This window comes from Perna viridis, chromosome 7, assembly GCF_037379345.1.
Source record: "Perna viridis isolate PV_CMFRI_1.1 ecotype Kerala chromosome 7, ASM3737934v1, whole genome shotgun sequence".
NCBI classification, from domain to species: domain Eukaryota; kingdom Metazoa; phylum Mollusca; class Bivalvia; order Mytilida; family Mytilidae; genus Perna; species Perna viridis.
Genome location: NC_142451.1, coordinates 26,783,928 through 26,811,910, shown reverse-complemented (window position 1 = coordinate 26,811,910; position 27,983 = coordinate 26,783,928). Strand labels below are relative to the sequence as shown.

General features: G+C 33.0%; 2 protein-coding genes and 1 pseudogene across 2 annotated transcripts; all 3 read right to left on the bottom strand.

The window, feature by feature from the left end:
* Positions 1-4,350: 4,350 nt before the first annotated feature.
* Positions 4,351-5,462, bottom strand: LOC148612059 (acetylcholine receptor subunit alpha-like). The gene has a single exon (XM_088595442.1). It carries the CDS (start codon positions 5,428-5,430, stop codon positions 4,555-4,557), a length of 876 nt encoding a protein of 291 aa, XP_088451568.1. The 5' UTR covers positions 5,431-5,462; the 3' UTR covers positions 4,351-4,554.
* Positions 5,463-13,614: 8,152 nt separating this feature from the next.
* Positions 13,615-17,012, bottom strand: LOC148612058 (uncharacterized; annotated as a pseudogene).
* Positions 17,013-25,728: 8,716 nt separating this feature from the next.
* On the bottom strand, positions 25,729-26,665 carry LOC148612057 (acetylcholine receptor subunit beta-type unc-29-like). Its single transcript, XM_088595356.1, has one exon. The coding sequence runs from the start codon at positions 26,662-26,664 to the stop codon at positions 25,729-25,731; it is 936 nt and encodes a 311-aa protein (XP_088451482.1). The 5' UTR covers position 26,665.
* Positions 26,666-27,983: the final 1,318 nt, after the last annotated feature.

The window sequence follows — 27,983 nt, the reverse complement described above, 5'->3', positions numbered from 1 at the left end:
GCCTTCAAGTTTTAAACCACCTGACTGTTCTTGCAAAAACTCACCATTTAAATATGGTCCTTCCGGTCAAGTAGTTATGGGAGATTTGTCCATCATCGAAAACGAATCTCTGCGTAATACCCTCTCTAAAGGTCTTAAGTACCGTGTACCGCGCTCCATAAATTGAAATTATAACTTTAAAGTTCTTATTGATGCCATGGAGGACTATGCAAGAAAATGGATCAAACGAGAACAAGAAGACATTGATTCTCTGCCAGAGTGGTTAAAGGTCGTGAGGTCTTTAATTTTTTAAACGAATGAAAGTTTTAAGTAGATCAATGAGTGTCAATGCTACATCAGTTTTCAAAGACCCCGATGTAGCAAAAACATTGTCTATTATACATGACAAACATATTGTCCTTAAGCCCAGAATAACATTGTTTTTATCTGCAAAACGTTTTACATCCAATGTTTATTTTCAGAGGTAGACGTAGAAAATAATAGCAGTGATAAGACCTATACTGCTACCACACTCTCCAAAGAAGAAATTGTGGAAAACCATAAATCTGTGCTATCCTCTTTTGGTCTCTCTACCAAGGACGATGACTGTGATTTACCGTCTATGTACAGGATTCCTAAACTCCACAAAAATCCATACAAACAACGTTAAATAGGTGGATCTTCAAAATGTACCACTAAACCTCTTTCGCAACTTTTAACTTGTCAAAGAGGGTTTGCAGTCCTACCACAATACCCGTAGTGGTATCAATTCAATGTGGATCCTGCAAAATTCGAAAGATCTTTTCGAGACAATCAGTTCAAGACTATTATCAGAATATAATAACATTAAAACCTATGATTTTTCAACACTGTATACTTCTATTCCGCATACTCTGTTAAAATCCCGACTGAAAAACATTATACATCGTTGTTTTTCAAAAAAAGATTGAACACCTAGATGCCAATATATAGTTCTTGGTAGAGATTCCTCATACTTTGTAAGAAATAATTCCAAATCATCGTCCAAATATACAGAAGATCTTTACAAAATGCTGGAATTTTTAATCGACAACATATTTGTCGGCATTCAAATTGTGCTCCTCTACTTGCTGACCTATTCCTTCACTCTTATAAGGTTGAGTTTATAGCTGATCTTATACAAAAGAAAGAATATCGTTTAACTAGACCCTTTAATCTCAGTTTCCGATATATAGATGACGTATTATCTTAAACAAACCTAATTTTGGGGATTTGATACATCGCATCCACCCAAAAAAAGTTGATATAAAGGATACTACAGTGTACAGACACTGTAAAGTCAACCTTATATCTTGACCTTCACTTAGAAATCGATGGTAAAGTAAAACTATTGACCAAACATTACGACAAACGTGATGACTTTTCATTCAGAATTGTCAACTTTCCTTTCATCTGTGGCAACATCCCTACAGCACCTGTGTATGGAGTGTTCATATCACAACTCATACTACGCAGACTTTTTGTATCGCCCTAGAAATCTAAGAAATAGGCTTCTGGAACACGGTTATGTTGCTACAAGATTGAAGTCATCACTACAGAAGTTTTATTGTCGTCATCGTGGATCGTTATGGTGTATCCATCTGCACCATGAAAACTGATTTATTCAACGGTTCATAGTTTTAATTTCCTCTTTCGTCTACCCCGGACTTGACTTTTTGTAAACAACTCGGCGGGTGTTTCTAGAGGACGCTTACCCTACCGGTGCACCTGGTCCATGCTCCGAGTTTTAGTGGAGTCTGAGTTGCTCATTTGCTTTTGATTTTAGTTACTTTATGTTCTTTGTTGTGTAAGTCTGTTTTCCATGTCTGGTCTGAAGCTATTTTCGTTTCAATCAAATTTTTCAATCTTCAGTTACATTTCATTTTATTTTTTTATAAAGTAAAACATGTTTCACTTCGTCATTTAGTATACAGTTGAAGTCAATGTAGATTTAGTATCTTGTATATTTGGTTGTATCAGCTCGGGTTATTGTTGCTTCATTATCATAATATTGACATTATTTCAAATACATTATCATTCGTTTGACCCATATCAAATATCATTATAACTTACATAAAAAAGGATTAATTCTATTGAATGAAATATAATCACGTGACATAGATTAATTTTGATATTTTTTTATTTTACTCGCAAAATGGTTGAATAACCCCCAAAATTTATTAAATCATTTAATAACGCTATTATTCATCGGCTAATAACCCATCAAAATTACAAGAGCAGGCGAATAACCATGCATTTTTGTCAGTCCTTTGTTTTTTTTTTCGGGATAATAAAACAATTACGGCACTCTAATTCGGTGAATATCCAGCTCTTCAGAGGCCTTAATTGTAAAATATACTGGCACTCAAAGTTAATGTTTAATGTATTATCAGTAGCAAAACAATATATTAAAACACAGAGGTAAAAAAAGGTATTTGCATATGAACAATGTTCGAGTCGAGAAAGGGCATCTTGAACAAATATGTTTTACCAATGTGTAATTGATATTAATCAAACCTGTCCAATTTGTTGTAATGTTAATTTGTTTTACTTTCGGCAAAAAAATGAGTATATCGGTACGTCCGTCCACAGGTTTTTCTGGTAAAATTTTCTACTAATCTCAGACACTTGATATTTTGACAGAAGCATTATATATATATATATATATATATATATATATATACAATATGTAGGTTTTAGATTTCAGATTGAAGCGAAATCAACTTCATGTTTGACCACATTGTTAATATTGTTGACCAAATGGTCACTAGGGTGGGAAGGGGGTATTCTTTTTGTAAGTATTCATCACAGTTTAACAGTGGATACATACTTGTTTGGTTGTAATTTTTATGTTGGAGATAGCTCTATTCGCTCATATTTTATTTTGTAGCATGATGCAAATAGAGATTTCATTTTACATAATTTAGTTCAAAATTATGTTTTTATTTCTAAAGAAACACATTACTTATTTTGTGATAGGGGACATTTTGTCCAGGTGGTGGTTCTGTGTTGGTTTATGAATGTATACATATGTAGTGTTGCAAAAATGCGAATAACAATTGAAACTCAATAATCCAATAAGATTTGTTAAATGTAAGAATGAAGTCTGCTGATTTAGCATTCGAATCCAGGAGTCTGTTGGTTTCAGTATCGTATTAATTTTCCCATAGACTTCTATAGTGAAGTGCATATTTTTAGGATTTTTAAAAAAAATATGTAAATTGATTCAATAAAACTTCACTTATGTAGTATTTCTAAGGACATGTGAAAAAATAATTCCCCGAGAAGAAAATAGGGAGTCCACGAAGATCGGACATAAAAGTAGTCTGGAACTATAAATAGCCATTTTCCCTACTTTCACTTTCGTTTTGCACTCATCAAACCAACCTTTTCAGTGGAACATTTTTATGTTATTATGTTAGATTTTCTTTTAAAAAAGTTCTTTATCTTACAGTGTGATGTTTGCTCAATTTTATAAGTCATTGTTCATTTTTTTGACATAACATTAGTTTGTAGAGAGGTAAAAAGAAAATGCACTATATTTTAATAGCATCCATGTTTTGACGTACACTCGCTCAGGGATGTGCAATGCGATACTGGTACCTGTTCAGGGTCAGAACATAATTAATATTAAGAATGACTGTGTTCAGTATTTAAGGAACGATTAAATCTGTAGAATAACGTTTAAAACGTCCCATTTGCATCCTCTAGAATTCAGTTCATTTGTAACTGTCAAAGTAGATTGTGCCTTTGATATATATTGTAAATTCGTGCAAATGTTTTTTTCTTTAGATTAAGAAAAAATGTGTTCAAACTCCTTGCCTATCCTTAAAAACGAATGGAGGCATAGCAAGTATATATTTTATCAAATCAATGAGTCTATCTAAACTCTTAAAAAAAACAAAGCTGATATTTGACTCTGCAAAGTTTCTATTGCAAATTCGCAGACATATATTATAACAGTTACCAATTAAATATATTGATATATACAAAATAAAGGATAGTATTATACTTAAAATAATATGCCTAGTTGCCAATCCCAAAAATATGGTGAAAATAAGAAATACCAAAACTCAAACACCTGCGATTTCATCACTTGAAGTGCATATTTGAAAAGGACATATGGATGCTTTGCAAATTCAATGTAACACACATTTGCAAATTTCACATGAGCATTTCAGCTCATGTATGTTAATTTTCTTCATCAGAATGATTTTGTTAAAGATTACTTGCTGCTACTAAGATTGCAAGGTTACAAAAAATATTACATTTTGATCGTCAATTTCATCAATTTCAAACATGAAAACTCTCAGTTATCTAATACCCTTTTAATCTCTAACTTCTATGGTTTGATGGTAAGATTTGAAAAATCCTAGACCGGCACATTTTTATCGATATGATTAGTTTAAGAAATATATTAAGTTATTATATCCCGTTCTTCTGATTAAATTTGTATATTTTAATGTCACTAGTATGATTTTAAGACCCTCAGAAGACGAGCTAAGTATAAGGAACAAAAACTGACAGTTAAAAGTTTTGTGTAACACGATGTGTCGTTCAATATTTAGAGACTACAACCAAACAATAACCTACTATACATATAAGAAACAAAACATACGACATAATCATAAAAATGGTGTCAAGTTTATTTGAAGTTTTTTTTCCTTTTGAGGTGTTCTTACAACAGAAGACACGCACATAGTCTTTATAATAAATGTTGATACTCAGTATGGCGCTGCAGACTACCAATCCACTGATCATCATAATTAATATCATAACAAGTATTAAGAGGCATACAGGTTTGGAAGAATCCGGCAAGGATGTTGACACAAGCGTCAAAAATATAGCGTATGATAATAAAATTGTCATCCCAAGTGATACTCGTTCTCCGGATTCTACCGGGAGTAGAAACACTAATGGATTCAAGAGGCAGAAAAGAACTGTAGGCAGAATGATAACGACGATATTATACCATGGTTCTCGCCTTAAAGTTAGTTCGAAAACGAATTTCTCGACAGACCCAATAGATTTCACATATTGCCTTGTTTCTATAATCACCCAATTAGAGTTTTCCATGTAATAATCCATTTTACCACGAGCCGACAACGGATTGAATTTCACTCGAACGTCTACATCTCCCCATATTATGAAGATAAACCTACAAGTTTGTGAATCGAATGGAAATATTAAAATATTCATCGGACATTTCGCCGTCATAATGCCACCTGGGGTCCATATAACCATTCCAGTATACTGTAAATAAACGTAAAATACCGAGTCATGTCCTATTGGTTGAAGATGTTCCATGCTATTTTCAAGGTATAAAAATGGTAGCCATATATCTCCTGTCGTTGCAGTAATCTTGGTGACATTACCGTGTATCGCTGGATCCCATCTGAGAAGAGGATCGACCCAAATAAAAGAAGTCGCCATCGTCAAAGAAATTGTCTCCTTTGATTCTTGAATTGAATTAATTACCATAGGAAACACCAGGAAACTAAGGTGGAAAACTTCAGAAAAATTGGACAATGGAAAGAGTCGTTTGGAGTAATTTTCCGTCAGATTCTGGTACAAATCCTTTACATATGAATGCGCCTGACATGCAACTTCCACTGGTAAAGCTAACACTAAAAAAAACATTAATTTGCAATTGAAAATCATATTAACGATATTCAGCTATACAGTCAAACCAATTTCATTCTCTCATACAATGTCACTTGATTATAATATCTACAGCACCATGTCAAATATGTACAAGAAAGACCTATCCCTTTGTAATGAGAAAATGAATTCTTGATTAGGTTTAGTCGACCTTATGAAAAAATGTGGATTAAATCTTAAAGTTTTGTGTAATAATAAATAGAAATCATAACAATATGATACAAAAAGGTTTGTGAAATGTTACCGTTTTAATTGCTAACTAATTCCCAAGAGTTGTACCATCGGAAAGTCATTTAAATGTTTTCATCGATTGTTTTGTTTGTTTGTTTATTGGGGTTTAACGTCCGAGCAGCAATATTTCAGCTATATTCAGACGATGAACATGAAATTGATGATAAAATGAACATGAAATGATGATGAAATGAAAAAGGGATGGGACACAAGGACAATGGGGTCGACAAATTTTGATTGCCATTGGAAATAGGGAGAGGTGGGTAGGGTCGAGCAATTTAGCCTCTTGTGGCGGAGCCCTATGGTTCCTACTCCGGGAGAATACCACAGTAGGGTTCTTTACCGTGCGAGGAGCGTGGCATCTTTCCCACCACGGTGCACCACTATGGTTTGCGGTCAGGTTTTCCGTATTATTGCCTGACAACCCCAGCATGTAACACACCAGGGGTACCCCATTCCACCACCTGGGGCACACATCCCAGTTGGTCTGTGGGCAGAGCGCCCTAGCCCCCGTCTAGGGTTCTGAGCACTATTTAGTCGCCTTTTACGACAAGCTTAGCGCTGCTGCAGCTCTATTCTTTTGACACCCGGATCTGCACTGGTCTGTTTTCATCGAATAATCAGAAATGATTGAAAAAATAATCAGAAATGATTGAAAAAATAATCAGAAATGATTGAAAAATTATTCAAGTATTTAATCAAGTTCTTTTTTAAATGAAGTTTATCTAATCGCTGGGGTTATAATTGAAATCAAGAATGAACAATGGTATAAAAATCGTGCATAACATTAAGACGAAAATTTATCAGATACAGCATATGACTTTTAACCGTTTTGTCAGAATAAGAATTTATTTTTTTGCAGTTCGTTCATCACATAAATATATATTGATGTCCATGCATCATTAAATTTGCTTAAAGCGCTGCTAAATATTCAGAAAAAAATGTATTTGTTTTCGGTAGCTCTGACGAATAACCTTGTTTTCCTACTTAAACTTTAGCAGTTTGGTCATTCTTCCGTTCATATTATGATATATATAAATCCAGGTTTGACCCTAATTTATTAATCCGGGTTATATTTTAGAAGTACAAATTATTTTATCATGTAGTAACACACTTTCTACCATTCCTGAAATACAAGTTTAGCTAAGGTGTGAGTTTTACACACTGTTGTAGAAATGCACTAGGTCCCTTACCAATATAGTGGTATTAGCACTAGTGAAATATGACTGTAGTAGTCCGTTGACAGTGTTTATAGTCAATAAGCATGTATGAACATGTTTTAAACTTTATATTTATTCTTTTACCTGAATAATGTTCAGTAAACGTAATATTTCACTCAGTCTTGTAACTATCAGAACAGTATATTGCCAATTTATTCATATAATTTCTCGGAAGGTTTTAATCTGGACATTTAATTTGGACATTGATAGAATATTTAAGTTATGTACACGGTTGTTCAATACGGATCCTTGTTCAATACGGATCCTTGTCCGATTATATCGCTTCAAGTTCGACAAATTCGATATGAGCCATTTGTGCATCATATTCAACGTCCACGTTTTCTACAAATCTATGAAACCTTAACTTTGCTTTTGTCAACTACTTGGTTGCTTCTGATTTTTTTCTAGGGGCTCGACTAGTTCAGCTCAGCTTAAAAGATAGGTAATGTCCTGTCCTGCTGCTTTGTTATATCAAGTTCAAAATCAAATTCAAGATGACATTTAAAATTTTCAATAAATAATTTATGAATGAAGCATGTTTTTAGCGGTTTCCTTCTCGTTATCTATTTGGTCATTTTTTAATGTTTGTCCACTATTTCCAAGTTTGCGCTTATATAAAAATGAATGTCAATGCTGTTCATTAATGTGTTTTTGTGTCGTTATAATCTTTTTAGTTCATTTTAAAGGAGAGTCATTGTTTTGGTATTGTGGATTTTATTTTTATGTTGTCGGAGCCTATCAGAACTTACATAAAGGTGTGTTTACAACTATTGAAGACCTTGTGGTGATCTCTGTAAGTACATGTATTCACTATTTTATAGGGGGTGAAACGATGGTGTGTTTGTTGTGTTTCACAATTTCTATTCCTTTTCTTATTGTTCCACGTTTTTTAATTTACAAAAGTCAAGTATGTAATATGAAAATTGACATTCAGAACGTCTCCGAATTTCTCAAAATATATAAAGAGCTTGAAACGGAGTACAATATCGGCGTATATTGCATATTTTATTTCTATTGAATTGGAGATGCAAAATCTAGCGATATTAAAGGCATACGTTTTGACACCCGGCAAAATAGTGTATATTAAGCTTTCATGATAATTTGACACAATTTAAATTCACTAGAGAGTTCATATGATTGAAGCCGAAAAGGGATATTTTGCATCGTTATCTTCAGATTATAGTCTTTGATTTTCAAAACAGTTCTCACAAACATTTAACTTGTTTAAAGGATACATAGTACATAAAATTCCTCTAGAACAAATTACTTAAAAAATTAGAAAATTCCTTATTATCAGAACATTTTAGAGACAAATATTACACCTGATCTTCCCTTGGGATAACAAAACATAACATTGAAGTGAAACAGATCTGGAAGTCATTCTTAGTATTTTAAATGGCCAATAATTTATTTCATATGGTATAACGTGAAACAAAAACAGTTGAAACACAAGTGAAATATCGGCACATTAACACAGTACGCTACTGAAATTTCCAATATTTATATGATCTGTATTCTTCAATTAAGAAGCCTGTTAGCCGATGTTACTGTTTGAGGACCATAGGTTCCTGAATGTTTTAACCAACCCTGTAGCCAGACATTGTTTACCCTAACTATAAATCATATATTATTTACTGAAATTAGCCGTTTTACAAATCAATACCCACTGAAACAATAAAGTTTTATTCCTTGGGCTAAATTTAATGATCTCCATTGGCATACTCTGGTAGAGCACACATCGGGGTTAGATTTTGCTTCCTATTTCATCTCGATATTTGTTATTGATTTGAGTACTTCTTGTACATAATCTTTTTTTTTTCAAATTTAGATCTTTTTAAGTATGTGGCTATTATGCAGCTTACGATAGGTTACTCTTTGCAACAATTGTACATCATACCGAAATTTGTAATATTTATATGATTGGTATGTAATGTATTGCAATGTAATGAGCAAAGATTCCCATAGTATGAATGTCAACTAATTTGACGGAATTTGCCGTTCATGAAAATAACTCAACCTCACTCGCCCTTATAGAACATAATGTGACATACCGTTAAGGAAGGGAGATAAGATTTATAATTAATGCAGATAACAATCATGAAACCATCCATTCGTATCTATTTCCCAGTTCATATCTTTATTGTAGATATTAATAATTTTACAATATGTGCGACCTGTGTTTGAATATTAATACATGTATCATATTGTGTGCAGTACTTCCGATAAGCAGGTTAATGCTACCGCAGAGGAACATTCAGAGATTGTAAAAAGGAATGGACTGGAAAAAGGAGGTCCCAGTCTATAACATATAAAAGCTTATTTTTCTCCTAATTTTGTATAAAATTAGCAAACTTTTCCAATTAAAAAGGAAGTTCAAAGTAACAGTTTTCCAAGGTATTGAGTTAATAATTTCTGAAAAAAAAAAGTTTATCAAAACATACAAAAAGGACAACAGACATGAATTATACATCGAAGACGAACTCCATCGTAATATTCAATTATTCCTATTCGGCTTCTGTCATGTAATTCATGCTCATAACCGTTGGAAATCGGATGTTTTACTTTATTAAAATAACCTCTGGTGTAGATCTAAATATTATACTTTTCGTCCCAAACGTAACGAGTTGCGGACTTAATTTTTACATCTTGACGACACTAAGAAGAATGGGGGAAAGGGAGATAATTTTCAGAAACACATATTGTCTGCAGTTGTGGGTCGTTTAATAGATCACATCAATAAGATCCGTCTAGGGCAATATATTTCCCTTAAGTGGTAATCTAGTATACCACAATCAACTGCAGACACTAGGTGTATACTAATACACTATCGAAGTATTTATTAGCTATGTCTAGTCTAAAAAGGGATGTTTCATAGAAAGGACGAGATTATACGCCTGACTGTCAAAAGCACCATGTATAAACGTGTTTACATCGCAATGCATCCTTACCAGGAATAACAATTTCATGCCACAAACCACCTGAGCTTTCACTATACCTATATTTCCAAACGCCACATACGCTATAAGTCTTTTTCACATGCATGCTCAGAAATGGGATAGTACTGCTTAATTTTAACTGTGATGTTGTTTATGAGTTAACATTCAGACTTTGTAATATGTTTCCATAGATTGCTTTAATATTGTTTTATGATGTATCTTTTGCAAATAATTTGCAACGAAATAATAATTTACATTTTACATAATTCAAAATACTTACAAATGATTTCTCCATTCTGGTGATATTATGATATGTAAAAAATATTAAAAAAACTGAACGAAAAGTAAATAAAGCTGAAAAAAGTAATGGGGGACAAATTAGCAATTAAAAGCTTTCTCCCCTTTTATTTTCCCAGGGATTCGTTTACCTTCGTAACCGAACGAAAGGTGCGTATGTTAATTTATCTCAGTTTTTAGTTTAATGAATAAAAGGGCCAGTTTGTAAAGATGTTACATTCATTTTGATTCTATTTTTCATGGATATAGAAAACAGTTTAAAGCTACTTTGTGCATTATTTCTAGCTGTATTTATGATCATCAACACCAGACAAAACATACGATCCCCATCGGTACGTCCGTTCGTTCGTTCAATTTTTTTCCAATTTGTACATCACCGTGTCCTAATTAATGTTCAAAATCGCTGTTGAACTTGTAGCCCGCATGTATGCAAAAATGCGTACGAACGAGGAAACATAAAGTTGACAACATGATGTCGCTATTAAAATCTTAAATAAATGGAATTTATCGTGCAAAATTATGCATTAGTTTACTCTCGGGGATTTTTATATTGTGACATATTTTCTTTTTTAATAATCAATGTATCAGTCAATTCTCTTCGAGTGAAGTCTTTTCTGTATATTTAAGTAGAACTTTTATATATGGCAAATCAATTGTACAGTCGCAACCCAATCATATACAAAAGTTAGAATTCTTCCTTTTGTAATAGTGTATAAGTCTCCCAAAGTAATCCAATTTTCGATTACTATAAATTGTATTATTGATGTAAAATAGTTGTTATTCATGACATCGCCTTTTTTCCGTTCCTTTATCTAGGAGAACAAATGTCTGCAATCTAGCTAGTATCAATTAATATAGACGAAGATTTATAAATATTGTGACCACTATTTGACTTTTAAGAAAGAAAAAAATTGAAATTTACATTCATTTTTTAGACTTCTTTCAATTAGGCTTCTAGAACAGGGTAATGTTGTTACAAGATTGAAGTCACCACTACAGAAGTTTCATGGTCGTCATCATGAACTCGTGCATTGTTACGGCGTATTAATTTGCACCACCAAAACGGATTTGGTCAACGTGACATAGTTTTCCTTTCCTCTTTCGTCTACCCCAGACTTGACTTTTTATGCAAAATATAAATGGGGAGTAGGGCATGGAACTGAACATTGCAAATAGGACTTTGGAGATGGGAAATTGGGAATTCGGGAAGAGAGTATAAGTTTTACTTAAATGAAGAGCTATATCGAATATTAAACTCGTAAGTTTATTCAAACACAATTTTTTCCGAGATGTATTTTTAAGGCAGGTTACTTTGAAATCACTCTGATTCAAACGACGGGTATGTATTACACCTGCAATAATTGTTGTGACATAATTTGTATTGCTTTGCAAACCACTTACTGTTTGTTTACTTATTATGATGAAATATATATATATACTGTAAACGTTAACTCAAACATATGAAATGTAAAACAGTAATATAAACATAAACACCAATTAATAATTAAAAAAACAACAACCAAGGAATACGCTAGTAGACATGCTAGAAACAAAACATACGAAAAAATCATGAAAACGATATCAAGCTTATTTGAAGACTTCTTTCCCGTGGATTTGCTCTCAAAACAGAAAATATTTACATAATCTTTATGATAGGTACGGATACTCAGTATTGCAATGACGACTATAAATCCACTTATCATCATAATTGATATCACCACGAACATCACCAGATACACGGGCTGCGACGAGACGGATAGTGATGATGAGACTAAGGTAAGAAATATCGCATATGATAATAAAATCGTCATCCCGAGTGAGACTCGTCCTCCGGATTCTACCAGAAGTAAAAACACTCACGTGGTCATAATACAGAACAAAAATGTCGGTAAAATTATCATAACGACGTCATACCAAGGTATTTGTTCAATTGTTAATTCAACTATAAATTCGCTAAGATGCTCTCTAGACCCAAGATACTGTCTGATACTTGTTATGACCCAATCAGAGTTGTTCATCATATAATCCATGTTGACTGTCAATAATAATGGAATGAATTTCATGCGAATTTCCACAGCTCCCCACATAACAAATATAAATCTGCAAGTTTATATATATCGTTGAAACTTCTATTTACTATATAAGAGTGAAATACTGACATTATTATTTTATAAACATATATTTGTTTTTGTGATACCGTATGGAGGGTCATTTTTGCGGTTGGTATATTTGTAAAACAAATAAGTATGTCAAAAATGTGATGTAAATATTTATGGCGGATGCTAAGTTGTGCACTAAGTACTTAAGCACAAAGAAAATATTATTTGAAATTTATCATGGTGTTTTTAGACAGACCCCTAAAATACACCAAAATTAGTACCCCGCTAAAATTACCCGCTGTATCCTTTAATTTTTTTTAATATCAAACCTTTTTTTTAAGTTTCAATAAAATCGTATTTAGTTTTGTCTCTTAAAGCATACGTATTTTCTCCCAAAATTTCAACCATAATCTCGAATTTGTACAAACAACTAAGCAAATAACATCGATAAAAAGGGCAAACGACCAATTGCCTCTAGAGTTAAGTCGGCATTTTAAATGTTTAAGGGTCTCCATCATGACCGTATTGACTGATTCATTAGCGTCCATTTTGACCTATGACTTGAATCTGTCAAACAATCATATTTCACTGACCTAAACTTTCACTGAAAGCATGGCGGGTGTTTTGGAAAGAAGCATTAAATGCTCATATTTCCGGAAAACCTGTTGATAAGTTAATCCCAATTTTAATTTTAGCAGAATATTCTTCGTTTTACCTACGTAACTTTTAATTCATACGTTGCACAAATCTACCTTACTATGTTTAAGTGGGGTCCGAGTTGTTCATTTGCTTTTGTTACTTTGTATGTATGATTTTAGTTACTTAGTGTTCTTTGTTATGACGTCGCGCACAAAGTTGACTCCACGAACGTAACGTTTTCAAATTTTATGATTACGTGTGTTTGTTATTAAGAGGAGACTTTCTGATGATTTGTCTTTTTTATACCATAATTTTCGAAATATGATCTAATGTCTGCGAACTATTCAACATCAACTGCGGGGTGATTGTATAATATTTCATTGTTTTGAAAATATTTCGTTTTCGACAGCCTTATTTGGAGCATGACTGTGAATCAAATTTATCATCGTAGCAATCAAATATCTGCCTTTTACTCTCCTTTTAAAAAAACACAACCATGAACAAAATTACAATTTATTAACCGTTATTAAAATTTTAGTCGACCTCTAACTCGTCAAGGCAGCAAGGTATATTTCTATGGAGGGAATCGTCAATAGAAACTGTTCCGTCGTCATCCAGTTCTAGTTCCGAACATATATACACTACAGAAAGCGTGGGAACAATAGAAGGAATACGTTTAATCAGTTTTTGTTCTTGTGGATTTTCGTTCATCATGCCGAAATAATATCCGTGTAGTATTTTTGTTCCCCCATTTGTCAGTTGATTCTTTCTTAGAACCGTTATTTATTTGCTTGCTTTAATAAGATAATAAGGAACATCGTTTGCTTTAACGGCAATTAATGTTCCACTTGACACAAGGTAGTAAAGGTGTTCAATGTCATCAGCAACTTCCACTTCTTCTTATTCCTGATCAGCAACTTCTGTAGTCATTTTTAAGATAACAAAGTTGCCAATTTGGTCAACATTCATGCAATCGTCATATTCTGTATTTAAACATTTTTCACACGTATAGAAGGACAACTTTTTAATTTTTACTGTTTCTAATTCCGTAGAAAATACCTGGTGAATTGTTCTGTTCTCTTTTACGGGTTTGAAATATCGATCACGGTTTCTATTAATCGAGTCGATATAACGGAAAATCCTTCGTGCGCATTTTGAGTCATCAGCAGTTTAACAAAGATGTTTTGTTTTGAATCCCATGCTGCCCACGAATAACAGACAAATCAGCTTGCTTTTTGATGAAACCGCCGGCTGCATCTTGAGGACCACGAGCATGCGAAGTCTCAAAACAGTTTCTAATAATTTTATTATATTCTAAATCAGAACAAGCATAACTTACATCTCCAATGCAGTGACGACTTTTGTACTGGACATTTCATCCGTCAGTAAACTCATGCATGACTGAAACGTCGCATGAAATAGATTTTAAGTTATGGCAAATTAACTTCTGGATCGCATGCATATAAGTAAAATGGTGATCGTACTTCTGGTCTGGACAGATTACAATAAAATGTTCTGTGATAATTTTTGGGTCCTTTTCGTCACTGTCTATTCCGTCATACTCTAAAGTAGCATGTCTATGTAAAATTGTCACGTGTATAGAAACTTCTTGTTTTTGGAAATAAGAAGATTGGATTTCACACTGTTCAGTACATTTATAGTTTTCAGAGAAATCATGGATTGCAACACAATGCGTAACTGGTAAATTTGTGATCAAAGTTTTTAATTGTTTTGACTGTTTGAAGAAAATAAGCAATGTATCAAAATTTATTTAATTCCAAGAGACAAATAAGTAAAATGAACAATAAATACAAATATTTTGAATGTTGTAAAGTCGATTTTAAGAACATTAAAGTTTGAATTTCGCGAGGAAGGTGGAAGCTGACTTGTTTCTGTTTGGTATATTGCAGTAGAGTTCAGGGGTGAAATTTGTGTTTAGGCAGTAATAAATCCAAGACCATAACAGTTTCCTGGTCATTTGTCTCTTCAAGAGTTTTATCATATTGTAATGCTTCAATTTCTTTAAGTGGGGACCAGTTTATGTTAAATTGTGACGGACACTCTGGCTCCGAGTCCGACATGACTGAAATGACAGGGGAAGTCGTCTGCAAACTGATAATGAATCAAATCTGAACGAGATTTGGGATTTTCCATATATATGACGGTGAAAGAAATACTAACAAAATCATTATTTGGTTTACCTAAAATATTTTATTTCATTCAGGTGAAAACGAAACAAAACAGCAAAAAAAAAAGATTAACCAGATACGCAATCGCAATTTGTTTATATCGTATCTATGGTGGCGGCCATGATTAATTTACGCATACCAGAAAAAAGTAGTTCCGCTGATCACGTGAGTGTTAGGAGCCAGAACATTGATAACCTGCCAATGTACGCACACAGCAAAAAAATAACCGTATACCTTTATTCGTTTAACAAATAACCTCATTGCAGGATAAAGATCACAAAATGTCAAAATGTTCAATAAAAATGAGTCACGTGATCAGTTTATCAAGCCGTGGTCAGACCACATAAATGTCAAAAGTGCAGTGGGAAGATGACAAAACTGTACATTCAAATTTTAATGGTAGGTCAATGAATACGTATATTTTTCAAAAAAAATGCTGCGGGAAGACTGAACAATCTCCATGAAAGTTTAAAAAATGCTCGTAACTTGTTTGAGATGAGATTTTTTTGCGTTTCCTTGTTTTTCAACGAATACTAAAACAAAATGCTACCGATAGAGAACTTCCCGCAGCATTTTTCATGTGAAATGAAATATGCTCTTTAAAATGATGTATATATCAAATAAATCGACATAGCGCATGCCACTGCACTTTTCCATTTTCTAAACCATACAATTTTTCACTTAGCGGCGACATTAAAACAATCGCACTGGTGACCTCAGATACGTTGACATGTGATGGATATGTGTGAAGAACCGTGATTACCCCCCCTACTTTTACAAGTATATATAGTATATGTTATCTTAAAAAATATTCCATATCCAAAAATTTCTAGGCAATATTTCCTTTCATTGAAAAGTTGTTATACGTGTCATTCTCCGAAATCTGCATAAATGAATACAGAAAGTTTTTAAGATAACTTACTATGTAACGGCTGAGTATTTAGTGTAAATGTGATATGTTTAAGACATTGCACGAGTGTACATGTACACTTTGAACTCTCTTAAGCATTTGTTTTATAAGGATCATGAGGTGTCATCATAGATAATTGAAGTTGATGAACAATTTGCCAACAAAGAAGAGACAACATTGTAGGAGTTTTTGCTCCATATACAAAAAAGTGTAAATTCAAAATGCAATTTAATAGTGTATTTGACATGCATAACCCCCCCCCCACACACACACACACACAACACTACACCATAGTCCCAAATGAAGTATCATCATTCAAGGATACATGTATATAACAGTTACTCTAAGGGGGTATGATTAGCTTTATTACAAGTCTGTACATCATTACATGTATATTTGTTTACAGATGCTAGGGCTTAAGTGTTCATAAATGTACATGTATATTCATGCAATAATTCAATGATTTTCTCTTATATAATACGGCTATGAACATACTTCAAGGTCTGTTTTATAGTTCATAGTTAATACATGTATGATTAACAGGAAGGATTATGCTTCTTCACATTTTCTGAGTTTGCAACTTTTGTTCAGATTAAGGATGCAAAAGGAAAGGTATGGTCTAACTTTATTACTGAACACATTTTGAACCTGTTGTGTAAACAAAATTCCCTGCAAAATATTTATGACATGAATTATGTTTTTTTAACATTTTATTTTCAAAATAATTATGTATACACAACTATGTTAAGTGTTAGCACAATTATAGAAAGTTATGTTAATCACATTGATCACTGTACCTGTCCTATAGGATATGATTCCATTAACACCTCCATCCAGTCATTGGAATGCAGTTAAAACACAATTTGCCACAAAACTTTTTTTTTCAAATGCACTTTCCATTGAACACATAACTACTTGCATTTCACTAATACATCCAATTTCAATGTACATGTATAATGTACACATGAATTATGGCAAGTAAATGCTTCCTTCTGTTAACTTTGCAAACAGTTCTTGAAATCAAAATTGAATCAAATTGCAGGGAATATTTATTCACAAATAAAAAGTCAAATTTCTTGTCAATCTCAGTTGAAAACTGTTGAAGTTCGGTAATATTCTAGGTTACAGATCACCAATTCAACCAATGAGCATTTGGAACGTACGCAAAAATCGTCCAGAAATTACACCTGTTCCTCATAGTGCTGTGAAAAAAGTTCTCATCTTATTTAAAAAATTTAAACAGTTTCTGTAAGGAAAAACATTTCTGTACATTTTATAGGTGCATTTTGCTTCTTGTGATGTGAAGCCTAATCTCCATAATGATTTTTAAATATACCCCTATCTTGTGAAAACACTGGGATTTCCCATGCTATTTATAGATCCTTCACTTCCGGTGACCAGTACTGCACTGCAAGTCTGCTAACCCCACATGCCATTCTGAGGATTGTGAGTTGACATATGTAGAATCATGCTGATATATAGTCCTCTGCAGGTTAAAGTTAAGGTAAAGTCCAGAGAAGCCATTGAATATTGTGAAATTAGCATAGAAGCCTATGGGAAGTGGAATTAGTGGTTTTTAGCCTTAACTATAAAAAGAATTCGGAGGTAGTTCAGCACATCTTGTCGCTGTCAAGTTTTTTTTCTACAATTACCCGATAAATTGATTACATGTATTCAATGAGACCTGTTACAGTACAAGATTTTTTTTTAAAATCAAACGGAGGCATACTGATTTCACGAAATATGAATAAAAATGTATTTTAACAACAAAATGTTTACTTTAACTTTTTTTAAATAAATGAAAATGATTTTAAAAATCAAAAAATAAGTTTGATATATATTTGTTTAAAATACATACAAAGAACATTATCGGTTGTCGCACCTGCTTGCATCGATAGAAATAAATCGTAAACGACCGTCTGTGCAACTTATACCCCGACTTAACGATTGGACATCTCGTCCGTTCGTATGTCATTTCGGCAGGCCAAATATCGTGTTCTGTGAGCCTTTTTCACTTTTCACCTACTTAAATTTTCACTCAAGGTCTCACATTTAATGGATTGGTTTTAAATTTGGTGGGTGTCGTTATATACATGGGGCATACATACGACTTTTGGGGTGATGTCTGATATTAATTTCCTGCACAAGTGGAAATATACCTAGCACCACAACGCATGTAATTTTCATGTTCGAAATGCATTATAGACCCGACCATCAAATGATATATTTATTTATAAACGTTTATTATTTCGTGCACATGCAAACATGTCACATTTTGTTGCGACCACTGACTTTAGAATGAACGTTTTTTCGCTTTTGTTTTTTTTTTATTAGTGGGACTGAAGTTCTTAAATAATACCTCATTCCTTATAGGCAGACTATTACGATTTTGTTGAGCATTTTCGGGAAGATGGTTAAATATTTTTTTTTACAATCTTATGTTTGGAAAAAAAGGAGCTGAAATACAAATTCTTGTTAACAAATACCCGTTATAATGTATTTTTTACTTATTACTTTTTATTTATTTTCAATAATCAATTAATATTATCATATTGCAAATTTCTTACTCATTTTAGCCTGTTCGCGTTCAAATTTTACAAATTTATTCCCGGCACTAGCATTTTCTCTTTACAAAGGGCGCCACCAACACTCGTGAAAAAATTAGGTCTCAAAAGAAATTAATGACACATTTTAAACAAAATTAGTGAAAATTTAACTGGAACATCACCAATTTTAACCGAGAACAACGTCGAAGTTAATCCGGAACAAGCTCGAATTTAAATTTAAATGGGAACTACCTCGGATTTAAATACGCTGTGTATCCTTATTTTATCGTACACACCGAATTTTATTGGGAGTATCCAAATTTTAAATCGATACTCTAATTTAGTTATTTTACTCTAATTTTAAGGGCACAAGTCCGAATTTAACTCGGAACATCGAGTTTAACATGTAAATTCTAAAAATTAGGTATCTCAGGTTTAAATTCGGTAAAACGTGAGGAAATTAGGCATTTTTAATTACCAGTGCTTGTTATAGGTTGAAAATGTTCGCGTTCATACGATTTGTAAACGTAAATAATTTTTGAAAATTCATACTGGAATAATTTTGTGTCGGAGACACTCGTATGATTTGGTATTGACAAATTCAACACGTTGAGCTATAATAACCATTTAAAAAATAAAATGTTGATTTCCTTAGCTGTCAATTGGCAGAAGTATGTCATTCATCGCAATCTCGAAAAGGATAATAATATTGCCGTTTTTAATATTTTATACAAGAATTTTAGACCATTTTTGAAATTATTTACTGTTCGCATCCTTACAAAATGCAGAAATGTGTCATTTTCTAATAATTGAACTGAAATCAATATGTCACAGCCAAATATATGATGCCTAGTTTGGCAATTTGAACTTTTTGAACATAATATAAGACCAAAAAGGCAATTTTAAGTGTTCACACTCATCACTCATTCAATTTTCAAGAATTTTGCCTGAAATATATGTATCACAGCTATCAACATAATAATGATATTAACAATTTTAACATTTTTTACATTAATTTAGACTAATAGGTATATTAAAAGTGTTCGCACACATAGATTTTGCAAAAATATGTCATTTGAAGATTTTTGACTGAAATATGAGTGTCGCAACCACCAACCGGATATAAATATTGCCATTTTTAATATTTTTTACAATAATTTTGGACCATTATTGAAATTAAAATTGTTCGCATCCATACAATCTGCAGAAATATGCCATTTTTGAGAATTTGGTTGAAATAGAAGTGTCACAGTTTTAACATTTTAAACAATGATATAAGACCATTAATGATATTTTAAGTGGTCACGCTCTTTTAATTTGCAAAAAATATCTCATTTTCAAGAATTTGGTCTGAAATATATGTATCACAGCCAACAACAGAGTAATAAATAATACAGACACTTTTAACATTTTTTACAATAATTTTAGACTAATAGGTAAATTAAAAGTGATATCGCAGATACACTTTGCAAAATTATGTCATTTTTAAGATTTTTTACTGAAACATGAGTGTCGCGACCACCAACTGGATACTAATATAGCCATTTTTAATATTTTTAATTATAATATTGGACCATTTTTTAAATTAAAATTGTTCGCACACATACAAACTGCAGAAATATGACATTTTTTGGGACATTTGACTGAAATTGATATGTCAAAGCATCACACATGATACTTTTTTTTGAAATTTTAACATTTTAAACAATAATATTAGACCATTAAGGATATTTTAAGTGGTCACACTCTTCTAATTTGCAAAAAAAAATATCTCATTTTCAAGAATTTGGTCTGAAAATATGTATAAGAGCAACAACATAATAATGATATAGACAATTGTAATATTTTTACATTAATTTTAGACAAGATTCAAGATTCAAGATTCAAGATTTTATTTAGAAAAGCTCAGGCACAGTGTGCAACATGAGAAAACAAACGTTACAACATACAACATATCAAACATACAAAGACAAAGACAAAGTGACATATATATTTGGAATATATATATTTTAGACTAATAGGTAACAATTCATCAGTAATTGTTAAAAAGTTTTAATTGTTCGCACCCTTACAATGGGCAAAAATTTTTGTCATTTTTGAGAAATTTAATTGAATTTAATGTATCACAGTCCATATATGATGTTTATTTTAACAAGTTTAACATTTTAAACAATTATTTAAGACCATTAAGGTGATTTTAAGTGTTGGCACTCAATTAATTTGGGAAAAACAATATTTCATGTTCAAGAATTTCAAGAACAACAATCAACAAAAATCTTATCTGGATAATTTTGACATTTTTAAGAATAATTTTAGAAATCAAATTCATACACAATTTATACACATATCTATAGTTTTAAGAATATTGTGCATGATTATTTCTCATGCAGCTCGGAGTGGCGATAATACATGTAAACAATGCAAATAACGGGTGATTTCGGTAATTCTCTAACACGCCGGTGAGATTCTAAATCAATATTTATTGCAAAACACTTTTTGCATCCTTATGCATTATATGTGTTTGATAAAACATTTACTTTCGGAATGGGGAAAGGCATTTGACAACAGGAAATAAGTCGATGCAATTGGGGATGGAGCAACGGGTAATTTGGGCTATAAGGAATATGTGGCAATGGGGGATGGGGCAATGGGGAATGGGGCATGGGCAATGGAGAATGGGGTAAATGAGGAATGGGGGATGGGGAAATGGGGTATAAGGCAAGTGGGAAGTTTATCCCATACAGGGACTGTAATGTCACGAATATTGTTCTCGATCATGAGACAACAAATGCACTTATATTTTTATGGAGCACGACGGTGTACTAGTTTTATAGTAGGTAAGACTGCATTTAAATAGTCATTTAATTAACAAATTTTGGCTAAAAGATTACTGAGAACCTATTGATATTCGCGGCTGCTAATTTTCGAGGATTCTGTCACCAGTGGTATGATTCTAGGTGTCGATGGTTAATCATTGTCTGATGTTAGGCTTGTTTAAAACTTAAATGTGTTAATGTATTAAAAATGTAGATTCGAACATATAAATATATTAAACAGTCTAACAACACTCAATTATATTTTCTGTTCAGGTGACCCTCTCAGAATCCTCGCGTTTTCACTATATACAATGCTTTCAAAATTATAAAATATTCATCAGAACAAAAAGTAGAATGGAGTTGTGTTAGGTCATACATAGGTCTAATTTGAATTAGATTGACGAAGTAATTTTTCTGATATCAGTCCATTCAATTACCTGTATTCCAGTGTGAGTTATCCTCTTGTTGAAAAATCAGCAATTGTTCTTCAAAAACAATGTTCGTTTGTTAACTGCCTATAGCTAGTAGTAAAGATTCTGAAAGACTTTAACCCGAAAAGCATCTCAGGATATACAATTATATATATTTGCGTGTATGGTGTTTTTTATTTGAAAATTTACAAGTTGTTTAAAATACAATATGAACCTATAACTTTCACAAACATAAATTGGAAATCTTTAAAACGTCTTAAGGATAGCCCTTGAAAGTAATTGTTCAATATTTCTTGCAATATTTGCTTCTAAGTGTGAGAAGTTTAATCCAAGAAATTAATCAACAAAGTTCGTTGCCTTCAATCCTTCGAAGCTGTTTTAAAAAAGATATACAATAAATGAGTGTATTACCGGAAAAACTACTACAAAAGAAGTTACTAAAACACAACATTGGCTACAGGAAACAAATCCATTTTCCCTAATTCACAGGTGTTGTTTGCATTAAATTCACATTTTTGAGGATTTCTTCTGAATATCATCAGCAGAATAAATGTTCACCATATAATCCACAAAACATGTTTATCAACTATCTATGGAATATAAAAATGTTCACATTGACGAGGAAACCACAAATTCATTAATTATATTGAAAATATAATTGAAATCATTTCTGCCGTAGGGAAAACTACATCTACTACAAATAGAGTGAAACCTGTCTGAGCCAAATCCTGAAAACTTAAAATCTTTCTAAACCAGACGTGTTTTCTGCGTCTATTCATATCAGTATCAATGTTTTTTTTGTACTTTGGTCGTTGAATACATGTGTAAAACGAACAAAATATTAAGTCCAAAAGGAGTTCAGTTTAGAGAGGATATACTGTATTATTACTACTTTATCAATAATTCATCCACTGTCTTTGTCGTGGCGTCACAAATGTAATATTACTGGAGTAGACAGTAGTAAATGAGCAACCCGGACTCAATTTAAAACTGTCAGTATGGACCAGGTGCACCGATAGGGTGTAGTCCTTGGGCTGGGAGGGTCCATTTTGCACCGTACCCCCATTGGTCAAAAAGCCAAGATTTGTGTGAGTCAAATATTTGAGCGTCTCAGCCTTTCTGGGATAACATGTGCAAACAAACTAACAAATTGAGGTATCACAATGTCTCAGCTTTACAATGGTACCATTAAAGTTGTGGTAGGCCTTAGGATTTTGCGGTAGAATGAACAAATGTAACCCTACCCCGCCGAAAAATTGCGTAAATTGACATATTGTTCACATCCAAAACCTTTGCGTATTAATGCTTCAGTAAAGATGGTTTATTTGGTACTTTCTGTTTAGTATTATCACAATTAATACTTATGGGGTTCTTTGGAAACCGTGCAGGTCCGGGTGTCAGAAGAATAGGCCTACAGCAGCGCTAAGCTTTTCGTAAAAGGCCACTAAATAATGCTCAGAACCATAGCCGGGGGCTAGAGCGCTCTGCCCACAGAGCAACTGGATTGTGTGCCTCAGGTGGTGGAATGGGGTATCTGTGGTATGTGACATGCTGGGGTTGTCAGGTTATAATACGGAAAATCTGACCGCAAACCATAGTGGTGCGCCGTGTTGGGAAAGATGCCACGTTCCTCATATGTTAAAAAACCCAACTGTGGTATTCTCCCTGAGTAGGAACCGTAGGGCTCCGCCACAGGAGGCAAAATTGCCCGACCCTTCCCACCTCTCCCTATTTCCAAAGGCAATCAAAATTTGTCGACCCCATTATCCTTGTGTCCCATCCCATTTTTCATTTCATCATCATTTCATGTTCATTTTGTCATCCACTTCATGTTCATCGCCTGAATATAGCTGAAATATTGCTGCAAACAAACAAATAAACAAAGGTTCTTTTGGTGAATTTTGGTGATTTTTGTAGTCAGAATTTAAAAAAAAACTGCAAAAAATGGGATTTTTGATTTTCCGATCAAAAGTCACAAAAATTCGATTCAACAATGTATTGCTTAACTAAAACGTATCAAATTTGGTATCATTCGATAGCTACAATTACTACCATACACCATGTCCTAAGTTACAGCCCTGATTAATCCTGCGAGGAGGAATGACCCGGCCAGCGAAAGCCATACTTTTATATACCCTATGAGGCCGAGTGGTCTAGGGCGCTTGACCTTGTGCAGGCGGTGTTGCCATAGATGTCACAGCGGAATGAGTTCGAGTCCCGCGGAGGGAACGACCAAATATTTGCATTGCAAATGAAATGTGACAGTTCTAACATCGTTGGAAATTTTTCAGACTCTTCTATACTTATACTATCTTTCGCTGTATCAATTAGACCCAATGGAGAGGTGTAGCGAATAGAGTCGTCACATTCTCATACGTTTGTATAATATTGATTTGGTGACTTACATCATTAATTTGATCTTGTATCCTACATAATAACATCTAAATGAACTGTCCCGTACTACCATACATCGTGTGCTAAGTTACAGCCCTAGATTAATCCTACGAGGAGGAATGACCCGGCCAGCGAAAGCTATACTTTTATATAGCCTGGCTGGCCGCGTGGCCTAGGGCGCTGGACTTTGTGCAGGCGGTGTTGCTATAGATGTCACAGCGGTACGAATTCGAGTCGCGCGGAGGGGACGACCAAAAATTTGACAGTTCTGAGACGTTTATTTATAAACGTCGAAATATGTTTAACATCAGCAGAAGATGGTAAAACTTAAATTGAATGTTTCAGATAACTGATATCCTTCCTCAGCATAAAACTCATAAAACTATATGGCTTTATGAGTTTTATGCTGAGGAGGAATATCAGTTATCCGAAATATTCAATTTGAATTTTACCATCTTCTCGTGATGTTAAACATATTTAGATATTTATTTAATTTATTGTTATGTTTCGGATCGTTTTTAACGATCAATCACCCCGTAACAGTGATTGTTGACTATTAATTAGACGATTATATATATATCAGCCGGGTTTGGCAATAACCGAAATCACGCGATATTTGCATTGCTATGTATTATCGCCTCTCCGAAGCGCATGAGAAATAATCATGCAAAAAATTCTTAAAACTATAGATATATGTATAAATTGTGAACGAATGTATTTTTCAAATTGATTCGTACTATTATATTTAAATATTCTTGCTTTATTTTAAATTCAAAGCGGGGAAACACTAATTTCCAAGTGTATACAGTCAGTCACATTTCCACAAATTAACATATTTCCGTAAAGTATATGGGTACAAACAAATTCAATTTCAAAAATGGACTGATATTATTGTTTAAAATTTAAAAATTGTTAAAACACGCATCATATGTGTGGCTGCGACACATTTATATCAGTCCAATTTCTCAAAAAAAAAAAATACACATTTCTTCAAAGTCAATAGGTGCGAACAGTTTAAATTTCAATAATGGTCCAAAATTGTTGTTTAAAATATTTTAAATGGCAATATTAGAATCTGGTTTGTGAGGCATGTGGGAATAGAAAGTAGATGTTTTGCCAAAACAAGAGCTATATCGAATGCTTAACTCATATTTTTTTTTCAAAGCCTGTATCTCTCAGAGGTATGTTTAAGGCAGGTTTCTGTGAAATCACTCTGGGTCAAACGACAGGTATGAATGAGATACTTATTGTGACATGATTTATATTGCTATAAAATATTTTACTTATTATGATGAAATAGATATACTTTACACCTTAATTGAAACATATGAAATGTAAAACATTCATATAAACGTCAACAAGTCAGTGGTAAAAAACTACAACCAAGGAATAAGCTAGTAAACATGCCAGAAACAAAACATACGACAAAATCATGAAAACGATGTCAAGCGTATTTGAAGCCTTCTTTCCCGTGGATTTACTCTCAAAACAGAAAATATTTACAGAATCTTTATGATAGATATTGATACTCAGTATGGTGCTGAGGACTACAAATCCACTGATCATCATAATCAATATCATAATAAACATCAATAAACACACAGGCTTCGAAGAGACAGGTAATGATGATGAAACTAATGTCAAAAATATGGCATACGATAACAAAATTGTCATCCCAAGTGAGACTCGTTCTCCAGATTCTACCGAAAGTAAAAACACAAACGGGTTCATAATACAGAACAATAATGTCGGTAAAACTATCATAACGACGTAATACCAAGGTTCTCGTTCAATTGTTAATTCAAAGATAAATTCGCTAAGATGCGCTCTAGACCCAAGATACTGCCTGGTACTTGTTATCACCCAATCAGAGTTGTTCATCATATAATCCATGTTGCCATTCAATAATAATGGAATGAATTTCATGCGAACGTCGGCAGCTCCCCACATGACAAATATAAATCTGCAAGTTTGTGAATCAAATGGAAATATCAAAGTATTCATTGGACATTTTGCTTTCATGATTCCTCCAGGTGTCCAAAAAACCTCACCGGTGTACATAAGAACAATGTAAAACATCGAGTCGTATCCGAGTGGCTGAAGATTTTCCATGCCATTTTCTAGATACACATACGGTAACCATATATCTTCCGTTGTTATTGTAAAATTCTCTGTATTTCCAAACTGTGAAGGTTTCCAGCTGAGATGTGGATCGGTCCACACCAAGCTTGTCAGCATAGTTACTGATATTGTTTCTTCCGTTTCCTTGACTGAATTTATCACCAGAGGAGTTACCATGATAGACAATCGAAACTCACTAGAATCATTCGCCGACGGAAAGAATTGTTTATGGTAGTTTTTTGTAATATTTTGATACAGTTTATATAAATCCGAATTAATCTGATATGACTCATTTACCAGAAACACAATATAAACCATAAATTGATGTGAGTTTGTAAAACACATAATTTGAAATTGAATATGTTATATACTTTTTACAATTATTAGTTTTCTGAATTTCAGATCAGCATATCAGCCTTATGTAATACAACGTTAACAAATCTGGTTAATGCGTAACATTCTATCTATTAAAACAACATTCAATTCATTCTTTGAAATGATGCTTTTAAGTTCTAACACCAAGTTCATTCCAAATCAAATACTGTTGACTGTGCTAGAAAAAGATTCTTCATTAAACAAATACTGTATATCGATTATCATATTCTCATATATATTAAATGTAATTGTTACATTATCACCAGTTTCAAGTTACAATTAGAATGTTCAGTGATTACCATAATGAATATTGTGGTTCTTTAGGGTTTTTGAATAGCAATATCAACATTTTAAATGGTGTCTCTCTATATATTAAGGTTTGATGGAGAAAAATCGTTTCAGCTGTCGTGTCGAACAAAAATGCTTCCAAAGTGTATCATTAGTATAAGATACCATTTTTTTTAAGTCCATGACACGAGGTTGTAGTTTTGAGAGTTTTGGAGCTAATTCGTCAAATTGATTCATTCCTCACTAAAGTCATTATATCAATTGATTTTGAGAAAAAAATAACCCAATGGAAACCCTTTTTTGGTATGGTTTGATTTCTGTTTACAATTTTTTTATTATTATAGCATTTGTTAACAACTCTTAATTGAAAAAAAAACTTTTAATAAACTTTTGCTGTATCGGGCTCTTTGAAAACTGATGTAGCATTAGCACTTTTTGACCAACTTAAACCTTTCATTTGTTTCAAAATTAAAAACCCTACGACCTTTAACCACTCTGAAAGATAATCAATGTCTTCTTGTTCTCGTGTTATCCATTTTCTTCCTCCACGGCATCCGTAAGAACTTTTCAGTTCCATTTTATGAAGCGCGCTTCACGCCACTTGGGACCTTTAGAAAGGATATTACGCTGAGATTCGTTTCCGATGGTGGTAATATCTCCCGTAACAGATTTATTGACGATATAAATATATTTGCGTCTGAATCCCTTTGTTTATAAGATTTAATTTTTTCCCTTTCAATCATAAATTGCGGCTTCGTTTTTCGGCTGCATTAAAGAAGTGAAGTTGTACAGTATCAATCGATTCCGATTGCGTTGCGGTAATAAGAAATACG

Bases quoted from the DNA above. Each gene is read 5' to 3' on its own strand.
- LOC148612059 (XM_088595442.1), bottom strand. From the start codon at position 5,430: ATGGCGACTTCTTTTATTTGGGTCGATCCTCTTCTCAGATGGGATCCA.
- LOC148612057 (XM_088595356.1), bottom strand. From the start codon at position 26,664: ATGGTAACTCCTCTGGTGATAAATTCAGTCAAGGAAACGGAAGAAACA.